Source organism: Passer domesticus, chromosome 29 (genome assembly GCF_036417665.1).
Source record: "Passer domesticus isolate bPasDom1 chromosome 29, bPasDom1.hap1, whole genome shotgun sequence".
Lineage (NCBI taxonomy): Eukaryota > Metazoa > Chordata > Aves > Passeriformes > Passeridae > Passer > Passer domesticus.
In genome coordinates this window covers 1,510,473-1,525,962 of record NC_087502.1, presented here as the reverse complement: position 1 = coordinate 1,525,962, position 15,490 = coordinate 1,510,473, and the positions used below count along the sequence as shown (strand labels likewise).

Here is a 15,490-nt window from a genome sequence, read left to right as displayed (position 1 = left end):
GGGCGGGGAGCAGGGGCAGGGACACCGACCGGGCACCGCCTACAAAAGGGGCGTGTCCCTGCTCCGATGGACAGGAGCTCAGGGAGCAGCCACCCAGGGACTCCTGGGAGTCCGATGAGCCACGCCCACGAAGGACAGAGCTGGGCTCGGGGCTATAGTGGCGATTGCCACGTGCTCTATTGTTCTCAGACTGGATTCTATCGGCTCGGCTTTTTTCAGTTTTACTGTCAAAATTCACCGATTTTGAACGCCAAAGCAAGGTTTTGAGAGGAGATATAGAGGACTTTGCTCTGGTAGGGTTTTTGGAAGACGGGTTTTGCAGACAAGCCTGGCCAGGGCTGGTCTGCTCCCCCCTGTCTCGGGATGGGGTCGGTGAGGCAGGCGGGGGGGCAGCTGGCCTGGCTGCCTCCCGGCCTCTCCACCGGGGTTTCTCGGCTGGGATAAAGGAAGGTTTTTGGGTCCCCTCAGAACTTCGCTTTCTCCTGTCTTCTCTGTCCTGCCTGCATTCTGCTCTCTCCCTGGTCTTTGCTTGCTTTTCATTTTCCATTATTACAAATTTCAATACTGTCCTGAATATTGGACGCAGCTTTAAGTTGGACTTCTTGTTCTTTTCTGTGTTATATAATTTCAGTCCAACTGAATCCCAGAAGTCTGGATCGAGTTTCTGAGACATATCTGAGTTTGGGAACTCTTGTAAGACCCATTTTACAAGCTTTTTAAGCTGTTTTTTGTCAAACTGAATATCTTGGATTTCCAACTTATAATTAAAATACGAAAAAAATTCCTGCTCAGCTACTGACAACCGATTCCCCATGGTGAAACTCACCGAGTCTTCTGGTCGTCCTTCTTGGTATAGACTTTTTCCCGGGTCCTGGGTGCAACAGTTTCAGCTTAGCCGATTCACAGTATCCTCTGAGGGTGTGTGCCGTTTGCTCCCGTCCCGTCTGAATTATAGCCTCTTCTTCACCGGTATGAGGCTTCGATTTGGGATTCCCTCTAAACCTCAAATCTCTTCTTCTGAGTTTTCTTTTTTAACGCGACAAAAAACTCAGGTGCAGGCCTGCTTCCCCAAAAACGCAAATACCAAGGAAAATTGTCCTATTTTGATTGAGGTAATCAAAAATTCCTAGACCATCTTCCTCAATATGAGAAATTCTGTCCAGGTGCCACGTATTAAGTTTTGTTTCGTCGGGCCAGGGTTTTATGAGCCTTTAAAAGAAAACTTAATACACACAAAGGATAGCTCAGCTATTACCTTTGGAGGCAAATAATGAGCAGGATGGCTTCTGCTGCAGTGTTGGAAACCAAACTGTTTAATAAAAGGAAAAACAATAAACAGAAAATCCGATCCAGGTACAGAGGTCTGCTCCTGGTAAAACACCTTCACAAAAGCCTCGCAGTTCTTTTGTCTTCTCTTTTTCTACCTGATGGCCCAGGCGGGATCTTTTGGCTCTCATCCAATTAGGTGACCCCAAGGTTTTAGTGAAGTCTCTGGGGTCCTATAAGGTGGCTTTTCACCTGATCGCTGGGAGAAACTTCTGGGCTTTCTTCCTTTTTTGGGGGACAAAGGCTAGTTTGTCCCTCTCTCATTGGGGGCATCCCCCTACACTCCTTCAAGACTGACTGACCTGTAATTACCAGGATCCTCCTTCCCACCCTTGTTGTGAATGGGCGTCACATTGGGCAGCTTCCAGTCATCTGGAACCTCAGGAGTGAGCCAGGACTGCTGGTAAATGATGGAGAGCAGCTTGGCAAGCTCATCAGCCAGCTCCCTCATCACTCTGGGGTGGATCCCATCTGGTCCCATGGATTTATGAATATCCAGCTGTCTCAGAAATTCTCTGACTGCCTCCTCCTGGATCACAGGGGACCCCTTCTGCTCCCTGATACCATCGACCAACCCAAGAGGGCAGTTTTCCTAAAGGCAAGTCATCTTCCCACTAAAGACTGAGGCAAAGAAGGTGTTAAGCACTTCTGCCTTCTCCTCATCTGCAGTTACTAAGTTCCCTCCTTCATCCGGTAAAGAACAAAGATCGGTCTTACCCTTCCTTTTACCATTGATATATTTGTAAAAACATTTTTTATTATCCTTTACTGAAGTCACCATTTTAAGTTCAAACTGATCTTTGGCCTCCCAGATTTTTTTTCTATATGCTATAGCATTCCCCTTAAATACCTCCTGAGAGACCTGACCTTCCTTCCAAAGATAATACATTCTCTTTTTTATTCCTAAGTTACTTAAAACATATCAATTTATTGTCCCCTTACCTCTAATCTGCAATATGGCACATATTTATGACAAAGACACAAGAGATAACTGTGTTACCACCCAATGAGATGGTAATGTTTATTAAATGTAGGCACAGGGTAAAGGGACTCAAAGCTGGGCACAGGATATGAGGTGTGACCTCACCAGCGCCCAGCACAGAGGGACAGTCATAGCCTTGGTCCTGCTGGCCACACTATTGCTGACAGAGACTTCCAGGATGCCCCTGGCATATTCCTCAGCACACTTCCATTCTCCCCCACTCCCCTATGAACTAAAGAATGGACATTTTCCTTGGCCCTCCTTTGTTCTTAATATTTTTTTTTTTTAAACAGTCTTTCTATAGACTTTCACAGCAGCCTCCAGATTAAGTTCAAATGAAACTTTTCCCTCTCTGATGATTTTTCTACAGGAGGTCAGGGCTGAGGGCTGGGACCTATGGTGGGCTGGGTGGGAAAAGCCCTCTGGCACTTTGTCACATGGCTTCCTTGGAGATGTTTATGGGAGGAACAAAGGTGGGACAAGAGAGAGCTGCAGGTCACTGGGAGAGGAACAAGAGTAGGCAAAGTTGTGAGGGGCAAAGGCATTAAAAAGGCCTTTGTGTCCAGGGAATCATTCCAGGCCTCTGGGAGAAAGGCAGCCGTGCCCACCAGGCCTTTGTGACCCACGGTGGCATCGTGCCCAGAGGCCGTTGTGATGAGGGTTCATGTCATGACCCTTGGGGCTGCCAGCCCCTGCAGTGACCACTCCCAGGAGAGCAGCTCTCTGAGGAGGCAGCAGCTTCTCTGGAGGCAGCAGCTCCCCTGGGTGATTGTGGCCAGTGCTCACCAGAGCGCTCCCACAATGCTGAAGAAGCAGGAGACAAATGCCCACGGCCAGCCACTGCTGTACCAGCGGCGACAGGTGAGGGACAGGGATGGAGGGATAGCCTGCAGTGGGACCTGGGGGAAGCCCTGGGACACGGACAGCCAGGCCTGGCACCAGGCCATGCTCTGTGGAGGGGACAGGGCTGGGATGGCCCAGGCACAGCAATGCCCCAGAGGCAGTGAGCCCAGCTGGGAACCCGGCCCAGCCTGGCTGCTGTGACCAGAACCTGCCTTGGGGCCAGGGCCGGGCCTGCAGGCACATGGGGGACACCGTGCCCACACAGCCAGCTCCATCCCGTGCCTCCTCCTGCTTCCCACAGGTGACCCACAGGCAGCCACAGGCGGCACATCGGGTCACCTGGACGACCATCACACCCATCCCTGGGGACAGGCCCACTCTGTTCCCCATGTGGTCACGGAGCCCCACCAGGTCCTGCACACGCAGGGGCAGCCAGGAGGGCGGGCGCTCAGTGCCCCGCAGCAGTGTCACAGGGCCACAGAGATTGTCCGTGTTGGACTTGCCACCTCTCCATGGCCCTCAGGTGACACTGGCACCTCCAGGCCAGCCCAGTATTCAAATATCCAGAGTATCCACTGAGAGGGTCAAGCTGCCCCCTCTGCCAGCAGCACCTGCAGCAGCAGCCTCTGGATCCTCTCCCAGAGGCACAGCATGTTCTGTGGGCCCCATGGCCAGGGGCCAGCCAGAGCGTGTGCCACCTTTTCCATGGAGCACTCTGGCTGTGGGCGGAGACCAGGGAACACCTTTCCTGGAGAGCAGAACGGAAGGGCTCTGGCCGGCGTCGGCAGCAAGGCAGGGCCATTGCCTGCCACCCGTGACACCTGCACATGGCGTGCCGCTCCGCACTGGGGCCCAGCTGGCTTGGAAGCTACTGGAGCGCTCTGTGAAAGAGGGGGTCCTTGAGGTGCAGGAGGGGCATGGTAGCAACATCTACAAAGAGCTTTTTGGAGGCCTCAGGCCACACCTGTCAGCAAACAGGTCCATCATGTCCACCTGCACTCACAAACAGTCAGGTGCCCGCCAAGATATGGATGCAGAGCCCCAGGAGCTGCCCAGTGCTTCCAGCTCAACCAAAGGCTCCACAGAAAAGGCAGCAAAGTGCTCTGAGCTCCCGTCCCATGCCCGGCTGGCAGAGCAGAACTCTGTCTCTGGAAACTCACAGCTCTGGGACATTCCTGTAAAGGAGCTGGAGGAGGAAGAACTCCCAGAAGCAAAGGCTGCAGGAGAGTGGGACCTAGACCTGCAGAGTCTGTGGCTTGCCCTGTTCTTGAAGGAGAACGAGGTAGAGGCAGAAGCTTCTGCCCTGGCTGGAGACCTCTGGGATGAGGGCCATGGCAAACTCTGCCCCACATGAGAGCCTAGGGAAAGCTCAGGCTTCTCAGCTTCTCCTTTCTCTGGAGGCTCCTGTAAGGAAAGGGCAACTTGTCAGCCAGCCAAGCACACTGCACTTCACAAGGAGCTGTGCATGGGGCCTGATGATTTGCTGCAAATTACGCATAAAAAGAGGGAGGAGCTGGAGAAGCTGGAGGAAGAGAAAATGTATGCAGAGCTCTTTGGAGACATGTCCTCCTCCATAAGCAATGAAGAAAGCCCCATGACGTCCAGCTGCGTCCTCAGGGATCCATCAAGTGCCACCGTGGAACCACCTGCAGACCCCTTGGTGCCACACAGCGGTTGCAGTTTGACCAAAGATGCCGCAGGAGAAGCACAAAACTGCACAGAGCTGTTGTCTCCTGAGCTGCTGGCAGACTTGGGCTCTGACTCTGAGGACTCACCATCCCTGGAAACTCTGCTGAACGAGCTCCTGGAGGAGTTGGTGCAAGAAGAAGCGGCGGGAGAGAGGGACAGAGAGGTAGAAAGCCCATTGTCACTCCCGCCACGAGACCAAGATGAAGAGTTAGAGGTAGCACTGTCGTAGTTTGACTAGGAAGTGAGTTTCTGAAAAAGTTGTGGTCAAACCAATCAGTGGCCAGATTTGAAACTGGCTCCTGTTGTGGCCACTGGGAATCTGGATATGCCTCTGAGAACACACAGGGGTTAAAAGCAGAAGATTCCCAGAGGGGCTTTCTCTTTTGAGTCCAGTTGGTGAGTGGATCTGACCTCTCCCCTGCCCAGCTGTGTCTGGGTGGGGCAGGGGAGGCCATGCGGCCTGTGGGAAGGGAGGCCAGAGCCCTGCAAGGTGCAGGGGTGGAGGAGACCTGGGATGTTTGGGCAGCCCCCCGCTCCAGGAGAGAGTGATAGAGACGGTGCTGGCTTGAAATTTGATATCTTGTGGCTGGCACCATGGCCAGGAGAAGAGGGGGGGGCAAGGTGCCCCCAGCAGACCGTGGCTGAGGTTTTAACCCCTTTGGTGCTGTGACAATGGAAGCTGTAAAAAACATTGATCCTCCCCAGCTGAGAATTGAGAGGGGACGGAGGATGGGCAAGTGAAAAGAAGGTTTGAGTGAGTGAAGAAATGCCAGCAGATGAGAAGCGCCCTAGATGGAGGAGATGATTGCAGTGGCCTTTTGGCTGGACTTCCCTCTTACATGGCCACAGGACGGAACCAATTTCTTCCTGTAATGTAGAGACACTGCACCTTGGGAGAGGTGGTTGGCCAGAAGCCAGAAGTGACAAAGCTGTTATAAGAAGTAGAGGGAACAGAGACTGATGGGGAGGGTGTGCTGGAGCCCTCTGCCTTCAGCGGAGAAGGATCTCTGTTCCTGAGACCCCCAGGCCCCAGGAGAGTGAATATGGGGGGGACAGGTGTCCCAAATGGTGACAGGCGGCCACTTCTTGGAACTGGGCAAGGCATTCTTAAAAGGACCTAAGAAGCAGTTTGGATCCATGGCCAGTACTGAGAGCACTGGACATGGAAGGAAGATGGTCACCACGGCAGATTCTCTTTGGGCGGCTGCCACGTGTGACATGGAAGCACAGGAGGTTCCAACTGTGTTTCCTGGGGAGGCCCATGGTGCAAGAGGGAGACTCCTCTCTCCTGATGAACTGGGGGGAGGTTGTGTGAAGGATAGTATTGGACTGAGAATTGAGTGTTAGAGGGGATTGAGTGTTAGAGGGGTGGGGGGAGGAGGTGTGTTTTGGAGGGGTTCCATTGTGGATTGTGTGTGTTTTGGTTTTTTTTCCCTTTTGTTTCTATGTTATAGATGAATAAAGTGTTGTCTTTTCCCTCCATTCCCAAGTTGGAGTCTGGTTTGTTCTGTTTCCTGGTCACATCTCACAGTAACCATTTTGGAAACACACCTTTCATGGGGGCACTGGCATTGTGCCAGGGTCAAACCATGACACCGTACATCCTGGATTGCCCCATCCCGGGGGCAGAATCCATCCCCTGTGTTTGTTGGTCTCCACATGGTTGGTGGTTGTCCCTTTGTCCCCTGTGTCCAGGTCTCTCCAAGGGCCTTCAGGCCTTCCAGGGAGCCAATAGCTCTTCCCATTTTGTACTGGCTGTGCGCTGCTCAGGATCCCTCCCAGTCCTGTGTCCAAGCCATTTCTGGAGATGTTGGGGAGCACAGGGCCGAGGATGGAGCCCTGCAGAACCCCACTAGTGACCGGGGCCAGCCTGATGCCACCCCAGTCACTGTCACCCTTTGTGCTCAAGCCTGGTGCCCATTGTCACCCATCACATGGCAGGTTTATCCAGCTGGGGCTGGGCAGTTTGTCCTGAAGGATCCTGGCAGAGACAGTCTGCAAATCTTTGCTGGAATCCCAGTCTTTTGGGAATTTTTACTGGCTTTCCTTGATGAACCAGATGGGTCACCTTGTCTTAAAAGGAAATTGACAAGCTATTATTTAAACACAAAACTAACTTTATTTACAAATAAACTATGTACAGATATAGTTGGTTTGCCAACCATAATCCTTAGAACAAAGTGATGTCCAGGTTCAATGATGCCTGTGTTGACGAGGTGCTGACCAAGCCTGGATCCAACCACACCCAGAGCCTTCTCTGAGAAGAACCTCAGGAAGTCAGCAGTCCTTTCTGCACCTTGTGAATCAGCGGGAGGGTGTTCCTGCTCAGTCTTGCCTGAATGTGCCACTCTGGACACAAGAGGTCCCCAGCTCAGCGGTGCCAGCACCACAGAGAGCATCGGGACCCTGCTGGTGATTGCTGCTCCCTCAGCCTGCTCAGGATCAAGCTGGTCTGAGCTGCCAGGCAACAGATGAATTCACAGCCATCTTTCTCCAAGGCCTGAAGCTCTGTGACCAAAACAGAACCGAGCTGAGTTCCTGTGTTTGCAGAGACCCCCCAGTCTCCCAGCCCTCGCTCCCCACTCACCTCTGACAATCAGAGCAGGCACCTCCGTGCTTTGGTCCTTGACATGCCGCATGATGGTCCCTGGGCACAGAGCTCTGTCAGCCCCTGCTGTTCTCCAGCATGCTCCCAGCAGCCAGGGCCCACCAGTAGCCTGGATGTGGCACTGGGCAAGGGCTGGGGGAGACAGGAGCTGCCCAAAGTGGGAGCCTGGGCTGGGGCTTACCAATGAACCTGACAGTCAAGTCTCGCACGCATTCCTGAGGGTCCTTCAGGTACTTCAGGCTCTGAAGAAGGTACTGCTCAGCCCTGCTGCTGTCCTTTTTCATCTGGAGAGACCATAAAGGTGTAAGCATTGGCACATACCCTCCAGGTGGCTGGAGCAGCCCCTCCTGCCAGCACCTCCATTACCAAGAGCCCTGTTCCCTCCCGTGGGGTGCAGGAAGGGGAGATGGGCCTGGAGATGAGCCTGGAGAAGAGCCCTGTTCTTGAGCCAGGAACAAGGATGCAGCTCCAGGCTGTGGGGTCTCTTCCCTAGGCCCAGCTGCAGAGCCCATGGCCTGGCACAGTCCCTGGGGTGCATCCTCACCAAGCACTCAGCCAGCTTCCAGGTCTGCCGTGTCTTCACCACATGCTTCATCTCCTTCCACTTGAGGAGCTCTGCGATGGCAAGGAGGGCATTCCTGGAGGCCTGTGGAAAAGCAGAAGCTGGGACATGGCTCCAGGGCCTGGGAAAGGTGCCTCTGCCTTGAGGGAGCTGGGACACGCCCCTGCCAAAGCATCTGGGAATGGCCCCTAGGTACAGGGATAGAGGCTCAAATCCCTGCTCTCCAACACCTTTGGGGACCACACAGCACACATCCCACACCTTGGTGGTGCTGGGCTGGGGCTGAGCCCTGCTGCAGTAGGCAGGGCAGGGGTTGGGAATGGCCGTGCCAGCTTGTCCAGCCCTGATGCACTGATTCTGCAGGGACCCTTCCCAGGGTCTGTGCTGGGGGGTGCTGCCCAGTGCCCCGGAGCTCCAGGGAATGTCAGCCACCCCTCTCTGTGTCACTGCTCAGCCTTGACATCAGTACCTGGCCCACTTTGGGGGCCTCGTCGTTCATGTGAAGGATGAGTGGGGCCAGGACAGTGTGCACAAAGTTCTTCATCCACTTCTTCTCCTTCCCCACCACTGTCCTCACCAGGTCTCTGAAGGAGCTGATGCAGCTCTCCCGCACCCAGCTTTCCTTCTGGAAGGAACAAGGAGAGGTGAGCTTGGGAAACAGCAGCTGCCACCCATAATGAGGGGTGTAGCAAGAGCCTGCATGAGAGATGTGGGACTTCAGGTGGCTCTTCAAAATGCAGTTTATTGTACCCAAGATGTTACAGCAGTCCAGGGTCGTGGGCGACAGAGCCTGTGCCTACAGCTGTCAGCTCCAGCTGTAGGCAAGCCTGAAGACCCTTTAATTTTGGTTCCAATGCATTATATACTTTTCTTTGCTGAGCATCTTAATACAGAAGAACCAATCTAGAGCTTAACTTTCACCCATAGCCTAGCATAACTACTATAATTACCATATTCGTGTTACTATTCTCCAATCACTAAAAGTTAATATGTTACAGTGTTAGAGTTTAAGTTAGAAGTTGTTTTTCACTTTTCTTGCCGTGGAAAATTCTAAGACCTTTTTTCTACTTGCAACGTTGGCAATCTTGTTTGCCTGTGCTATCTTTCTGCTTGGTAAAAATATCTTCTTGTTTGAGGTGGGTTTATCCTTTGCTCTAAGTGATAAAAACCCCCTTCTAACTAACATACCCTTTGCTTTCTTAGTTATCCAGTAGGAGTGGCTGGGCAATTCTTTTCTTCTGTATCAAAACTTGCTTCCATCCCTATTTCATTCTCAAGTTCTACATTCAGAAATCTTTCTGCCAAGCATCCATATCTGTGAGACTTTCTTGTCAAACTTTCATCCTTCCCAGCAGGGTGTGACAGCAGCTGAGGTGAGGGGCGATGCTCGGGGGCCAGATTGCAGAGTGGGGAGAAGCAGAATCCATGCCGGGAGAGCCCAGGGGACCGGAGCCTGCCCCGAGTGCTGCTGTCACAGCCCAGTGCCCCTCTCAGGGCTGGGGCTCACATTGGCCTCACCTCATCAAAGTGGTACCAGAGTATCCTCGCCACATCTGCAGCAATGGAACTGGCCTCGGTCCTCTTCAAGCACTTCATCATGTTCTGGAGGACCATCAGGGCCATCATCACCAGAGACGTGCAGTTCTGCCGCAACAGGTTCATCAGGTCTGGCAGCAGGACCTTCATTTTTCTCGCCTGCAGGAAAGACAGTTTCCATTTGGTGAGCAGGCCCTGCCAGTCAGGGAGGCTGTTTGGAGCCGTGAGCCCTTGTCCTGACTCCCAGCCCAGGGTTCAAAGCCTGGCTTCCCCGTGTGTGCCCCTGACAGCACCCTGCTCACCATGTCATCTCTGTTGGACAGTGTGATGAGGGCCCTGAGCAGCAGGGAGGTTATCTCTCTGTCTGTGCTGTTGGCTGAATACAGCAGAAACCTGCAGGTTTTGTACAATGGAGCGAATTCCTCCTCTTGCACATCTTCGGAGGCCAGCAGCTGAAAGAAACCCTGCAGTGAGCAACTTTGCCCCTGGCAAAGCCAGCAGGGCTCCTCTGGCACAGCTTCTGCTTCCCCCACAGCTGAGGACAAGGGCACCAGAGCTTTTGCTGCTCACTCACAGCCAAGTAAGAGAGGCAGTCGTTTTCAGGAAAGGTGCGGAAAATGCCATTCTTCAGGTCCTGGAGTTGGACACGAAGCTCCTTCAAGACCTTCTCTACCGTCTGGGGCACCGAGAACATCACCTCCCACAAACTGAGGGCATTCCTGCAAGGCAGAGCAGTGTCAGCAGGGCCTGGGCCAGCGCTGCAGGATGTGGGCTGCCTGGGGATCCTGCCCAGGCAGGCAGGAGATGCCTGAGGAGCAGCGTGCTGGCTCTGGGCTAGCTCTGGCAGGCCCAGCCAGCTTTGGCTGTTGCAGGCCTGAATGACCCCAACCAGGGCTGGAAAGCGTGGTGGGATGGGGGGCCTGGCTCCTTGGTGGGGTCCTGCAGTGTTCTTGGGTTTGCCAGCCAGAGGGTCTCAGGGTCCCTCTCCCCACAGGGGCTTTTGGCACCAGTACCTATCTCCTCGTGGGGCGATCTGCAGCAGTGTTGTGACCACCTGCCCAGGACTCCTGTCAGCCACCAAGAGAAGCAGGCAGTGGAGGCTGTGCTGGACTTGGATGTCTGTGACCAACCCAGTGTGGTAGATGTGGCTCACGATTTTTGGCACCTGGAGGGACACGGGTGAGGATGGTGCTGCCGCTGGAGCCGAGCTGCCCTTCCCATCCCTCTCTGCTGCCTCAGGGCGGCTCCAGGTGCCCAAAACATCTGGATTTGGGAGGGATGGAGGGAGGCAGGAAGCCAACATGGCAGGGCAATCCAGACCCAGGCCACTTACATCCGTCAGCCACCAGTCAGGGTCTCTCCCAATCACCTCCAGCATGCTGAGAGCCACCTGATGATTGCAGGGAGATGAGTAGCGGAACATCGTAATGGTTGAGAGGATGATGTGTGTCCTCTCAGAAGGTCCCAGGTATTTTCCAACAGCCTGTGGCAGGAGGGAAAGGAACCCTGCTGATTCTGGGCCCCATTGCTTACACAAATGCTGTGGACAAGAGTCCCAGCAAGGGGAGCTCTCGGTACCTCGATGAAGTCCTTGGCATTGGGAGAATGAAGTGAGGAGCTGATCCCATCTTCCCAGTGGGCTTGGAGCTGTGCATTGTCCTCTGGCAGTGTCACACCTGAGGAGTGGGGAAACTTGGACACATCAGTGAGACACAGCTGCTGTGCCAGCACGCCAACCACATCCTTGCTGGACTTCTGGATGCTAAGAATTTTAGACTTTCTGTGCTAACAGAGTCTTACACCCAGGAGAGCACTACATCTAACCTGAGGCCGTGAAAAAGACTTCCAAAATTAATTGATAGCACTGGGATTACAGGTGTATAGTTAATTAGAAATGTGTAATATCACAGGCTAGAAAACATAAGAGTTGAAGGTTTTAGAATACAGAAATATATATAGGGCAAGATAGAAGTTTTAGGGCAGAGACAGGTTGTTCTTCTTGACCTTCTTCCTTCTCCTTCAGAAGTTTGAGTAGTATTTTGTAAGTGGACAGAAAAGTTCGCATTGCGGACTTCAAGTGATTAGTTATTAGCTTAAAAGAGAAAATCATTTAGGTGTCATTTCTTAATTAGATATTTTAGCCTTAAGAGACCTTGTGATGAGAGATAACCATTTTTTGCCTTGTTAATGAAAGACTACAGAAGTCACTGCCTGTGAGACTGGAAAATTGATAAATTAAACACAAGTCTTAAATGAGTCTAAACATGAACTATCATCTCAAGTACCTTCAGTCTTGATCTCAACAGAAGAAAAAAAAAGCTGAAAACCAGCACATCCTGACAGAGTTTGGGAACTGGGAATTGCTGGGGAGGAGTTGGTTGCAGCAGGAGGTGGTGCACGGGTGTAAAGGGCAGCCTTCCTCCAGTGTCTCCAGCCAGTGCTGCTGGCCCAGGAGGCTGCGAGCCCCTGGAGCTCTGCGTGCAGCCCCCAGCTGCACTGTGGCTGCAGTACTGGTCAGGGGGAAGGGCCCGTGGGGCTGGCGTGTGGCAGGGAAGGACACAAGCTCTCCAGGGCACCTGGGGAATGGGCGGAATGGGGCTGAGTCCTGTGTGGACGAGCAGCTCAGCTGCACAGGACCATCAAGAACTTGGGACAGAGAATGTGGGGAAGGAATAGAGATGATAGCCGTGATAGCCGTGCTGGGGACATGGTAGCACCAGCACCAGGCACAAGGGTCCATCAAAATGCCAGGGAAGACCAGCAGATAGATCAGGGGGTGTCAGTGTGCAGGGGGATGCAGCCCAGCACAGCTTCTCTTACGTTGCTGCTGACAGATGAAATTGAGGAGGGCGTAGAGAGCATCCAGAGCCACATGGTTGGTCTTTTCTTCCTCAAATGCCATGAGGATGAGATGTCCAAACACCTTCCCAAGGACTGGGATCTGGATCTGTCCACAGGCATCATCTCTTTCCTCATTTTGACCAGCCTGGGGGAGGCAGGCAGAAGAGCAGAATGGCTGAAGAAGAAGAATGGCTGAAGAAGAGCAGCTGAGGCCAAAAGCCTGACCCACACAGTGTATCCCAGGCTGGAGGTGGCTCAGAGCTTGGTAGGGTCCTGCAGGCCCCATCTCAGAGAATCACTGGACAGCAGCCCCAGCAGGGAGAGCTCCCTCCATGCTCCTGGGGCAGTCCCATCCGACAGAGGGCTGGGGCAGAGCCGGCTCCTGGCTGGGAAGCCCAGGGAAAATGGAGGGACCAAGACCTTTCAGCTCAGAGCCTGAGCCCAGGCTGGCCTTGAAGGCACCTCGCAGCTGCAGCTCTACTGGCCATGGGGATAGGGAGATGGCTGGAGGGTGCCTGCTCCTCACCTCCAGAGTGGAACAGCTGGCCAGCCAATGGCTCAGGCTGCAAATCCTCTGCAAGGCCCTCTCCCGCACAACGGCTCTCTCAGAGCTGGTGAAGGTGAGCAGCACCTGGGCACAGAGAGGCTTAGGTGAGCCCTGGGAGCAGACACCAGCTCCTGTGGGATCAGCGTGGCTCTCTCCTGCTGGGCTGGACTCCTACCATCCTTCAAGGCTTCCTTTCACCTCGAGCTCAGCCTCAGGAGGCTCCTGTGCCTGGGACAAAGGCTCCAGGCCAACCTTGTGGCCAGGCAGGTGCCACTCTCTGCAGCCCCTGTACTCCAGCTGAGCCCCAGGGCAGGGCAGCACCCTCCCTGCAGTGTGCTCTGCCTGCTCACAACTGGGCTGAGGACCATCCAGCCAGGAGTGGGCAACCCCCCCAGGGTAAGGAACAGTGCCCACACCCCCACTCTCTGCACAGGCCAGACCTCCAAGACGTCCTGCAGCACCTCGCCAGATCTGAGCACCACAGCCTTCAGCATGATGTCCATGGCATCCACGGTCTGCAGGGAAGACAGAGAGTGATGGCAGGGATTCTGCTGCCCCTCCCACCCTGGAGACTGATCAGAATTCCCAGGGCAGGATGCCCTCACTGCCTGGGAGATCCAGGGACAGGCAGTGTCCTGCAGGCACTAGCCTGTGATGCTGGACATGGCCGAGCCCTGGGAAGGGGATGGAAGGATGAGGGTGGGAAAGCAAAGCAAGAGCCTGCCATGCCTTGGATCTCTGATCATGAGGCAGCATGCGGTGGCTAAGAGCAGCCCAGAGGGCCTGGGGTTCCTGCAGCTCACCCAGCACTCACCTGAGTGTAGAGGGAAGCCTCCAGGCCCATCATTTCCTCTTCTGGAGGAAGAAGAAGAACCCTCCGAAAGCAGGAGCTGATCAGCTGTGTGTTGTCCAGCAGCTCGGGCAGCACAGAGCTGCAGAGAGAGAGGTTCCAGTTGGATACTGGTGGTGGCAGCAGCATCTCAGGGCCTTGTGCAGGTGGACACAGAGCGTCCCTCAGAGGCATCAGCAGGTACCTCAGTTGGGTGATGGCCAGCATGGCAAGCAGCTGCAGCTCTGTGCGCATCTGCTTCTGAGGCTCCTCGCTCAGCAGCGCCTGTGGAGCACAGCTGGGCTGGGACCTGGCAGCTGCCAGCACCCAGTGCCACCAGCTCCTCACCCTGCACAAGCACTGCCCTCACAGGGTGCTGGGGCTCCCCAGCTGTGCCCTCACCTCGATCTTCTCTGCCAGCCCATGTCTGCGGCAGAAGCACTCCAGGCCTGCTAACGAGCCACGGTTCGTGGCGCTCCTGCACAGGCTGCGGATGCTCTCCAGGAACTGCAGCTTGTCATCCTGCATCTGGCAGCAAAGGACAGAGAGACTATGGGGTGTCTGAGAGGGGACACATGGCCAGCAGGACCAGAGCCCCGGGGGAGTACAGGGCACAGCCACCAGCCCATGGACTGCATTTACCGGGCAAGAGAGCCTGACAAAGGTCTGGATGAATGCCATGGCTTCCTGCTCCTCCTCACACACAGCTAACCCAGCGGCATCTAACAGAGAGAAGGAAGGGCTGCAGAGAATCCGGCAATGGCAGAGAGCAGGGGAAGATCTGCCCTCCACCCAGGCCTGTGCCTGTTCTGCTGGCACAGCCTTCCCAGGCGGATCCTGGCTGGAGGGTGCCCAGCAGAGGAGCTGCCATGCTGGAGCACAGCACGGAGGGGAAAGCCCCAGAGCCTTGGGCTGAGGAATGCACTGGCAGAGGGACAGCAAAGGTGCAGGGCCACATGGCATCCCTGCCTGCTGCCGGCCCAGCCGCGGCTCACTGGCCTCACCCTAGAGCAGGAGTTGGGGCCCCTCTGCTCACTCCCTCCTTGGCAGAGATTGTGCTGGGGCTGGCATTCAGCCCTGAGCAGCCTCAGCCTGAGGCATCACAGCCAGCCCTGGGCTGCTGTGAGCCAGGGAAACAGGCTGGGCTCCCAGCCCTGCCCAGCCCAGCATGGCCTCTCACTCACCCGTCTGCAGGGGCTGCACCATTGTCACCTCGTAGGGCTCCACTGGGGAGCTGCTTTCCTGGGGAGCCCCGTCCTCCTCCCAGGCCACCCTGGGCTGCCTCGGGGCTCTCCTCTCCATGATTTGATAGAAAAGGCTGGTAGCGGAGAAAAGGGAAATAAGAATTGTTTGGGAAAAACCTCAGCACCACGGGGCTGCTGAAGAAGCAGGGAAACTCTGGAGCTTGTGTGTAGAGGCTCCTGGCCAGCTCTGTATTCCCAAACTATCCTGTTCTCTCTCTGTCCAGCTGGACACTGACCACAGGGCCAGCAGTGGGGTGTCACAAAGGGCTCCCCTGTGACACAACACCTACCCCCAGAAATGGATCCAGGTAACCATTGACATGGAACCTGCCCCCAGCAACGGGCCAGGGACCGGGCAGGGAGGCTCTGGGTGTCCCTGGGGGCATGGGCACAGCTCAGTCCTGGGCACACAAAGTGCTCCCAAAGGACTTCCAGGCCCCCTTTGCCCTCCTGTCCCCTCCGCACATCCCTGGTGTGCTCCAG

General features: G+C 54.8%; 2 protein-coding genes across 3 annotated transcripts in view; one reads left to right on the top strand and one right to left on the bottom strand.

Moving 5' to 3' along the window:
* LOC135287382 (zinc finger protein 664-like) overlaps positions 1-15,490 on the top strand; it is a 257,242-nt gene that overhangs the window by 195,294 nt on the left and 46,458 nt on the right. The window lies entirely within an intron of this gene.
* Positions 6,937-14,028, bottom strand: LOC135287350 (uncharacterized). 2 transcript variants are annotated; one of them, XM_064400701.1, is made up of 16 exons: positions 13,969-14,028; positions 13,749-13,866; positions 13,375-13,449; positions 12,914-13,018; positions 12,367-12,532; positions 11,125-11,222; positions 10,880-11,029; positions 10,560-10,711; positions 10,121-10,265; positions 9,849-9,998; positions 9,529-9,705; positions 8,480-8,635; positions 7,993-8,094; positions 7,630-7,732; positions 7,428-7,487; positions 6,937-7,348 (listed from the first exon to the last, which is right to left on the bottom strand). In XM_064400701.1, exons 1-16 carry the CDS (start codon positions 14,016-14,018, stop codon positions 7,212-7,214), a joined length of 1,944 nt encoding a protein of 647 aa, XP_064256771.1. In that variant the 5' UTR covers positions 14,019-14,028; the 3' UTR covers positions 6,937-7,211. The 2 variants fall into 2 exon arrangements, with proteins under 2 accessions (XP_064256771.1, XP_064256772.1); XM_064400702.1 differs by lacking the exons at positions 13,375-13,449; positions 13,749-13,866; positions 13,969-14,028 and adding an exon at positions 13,110-13,316.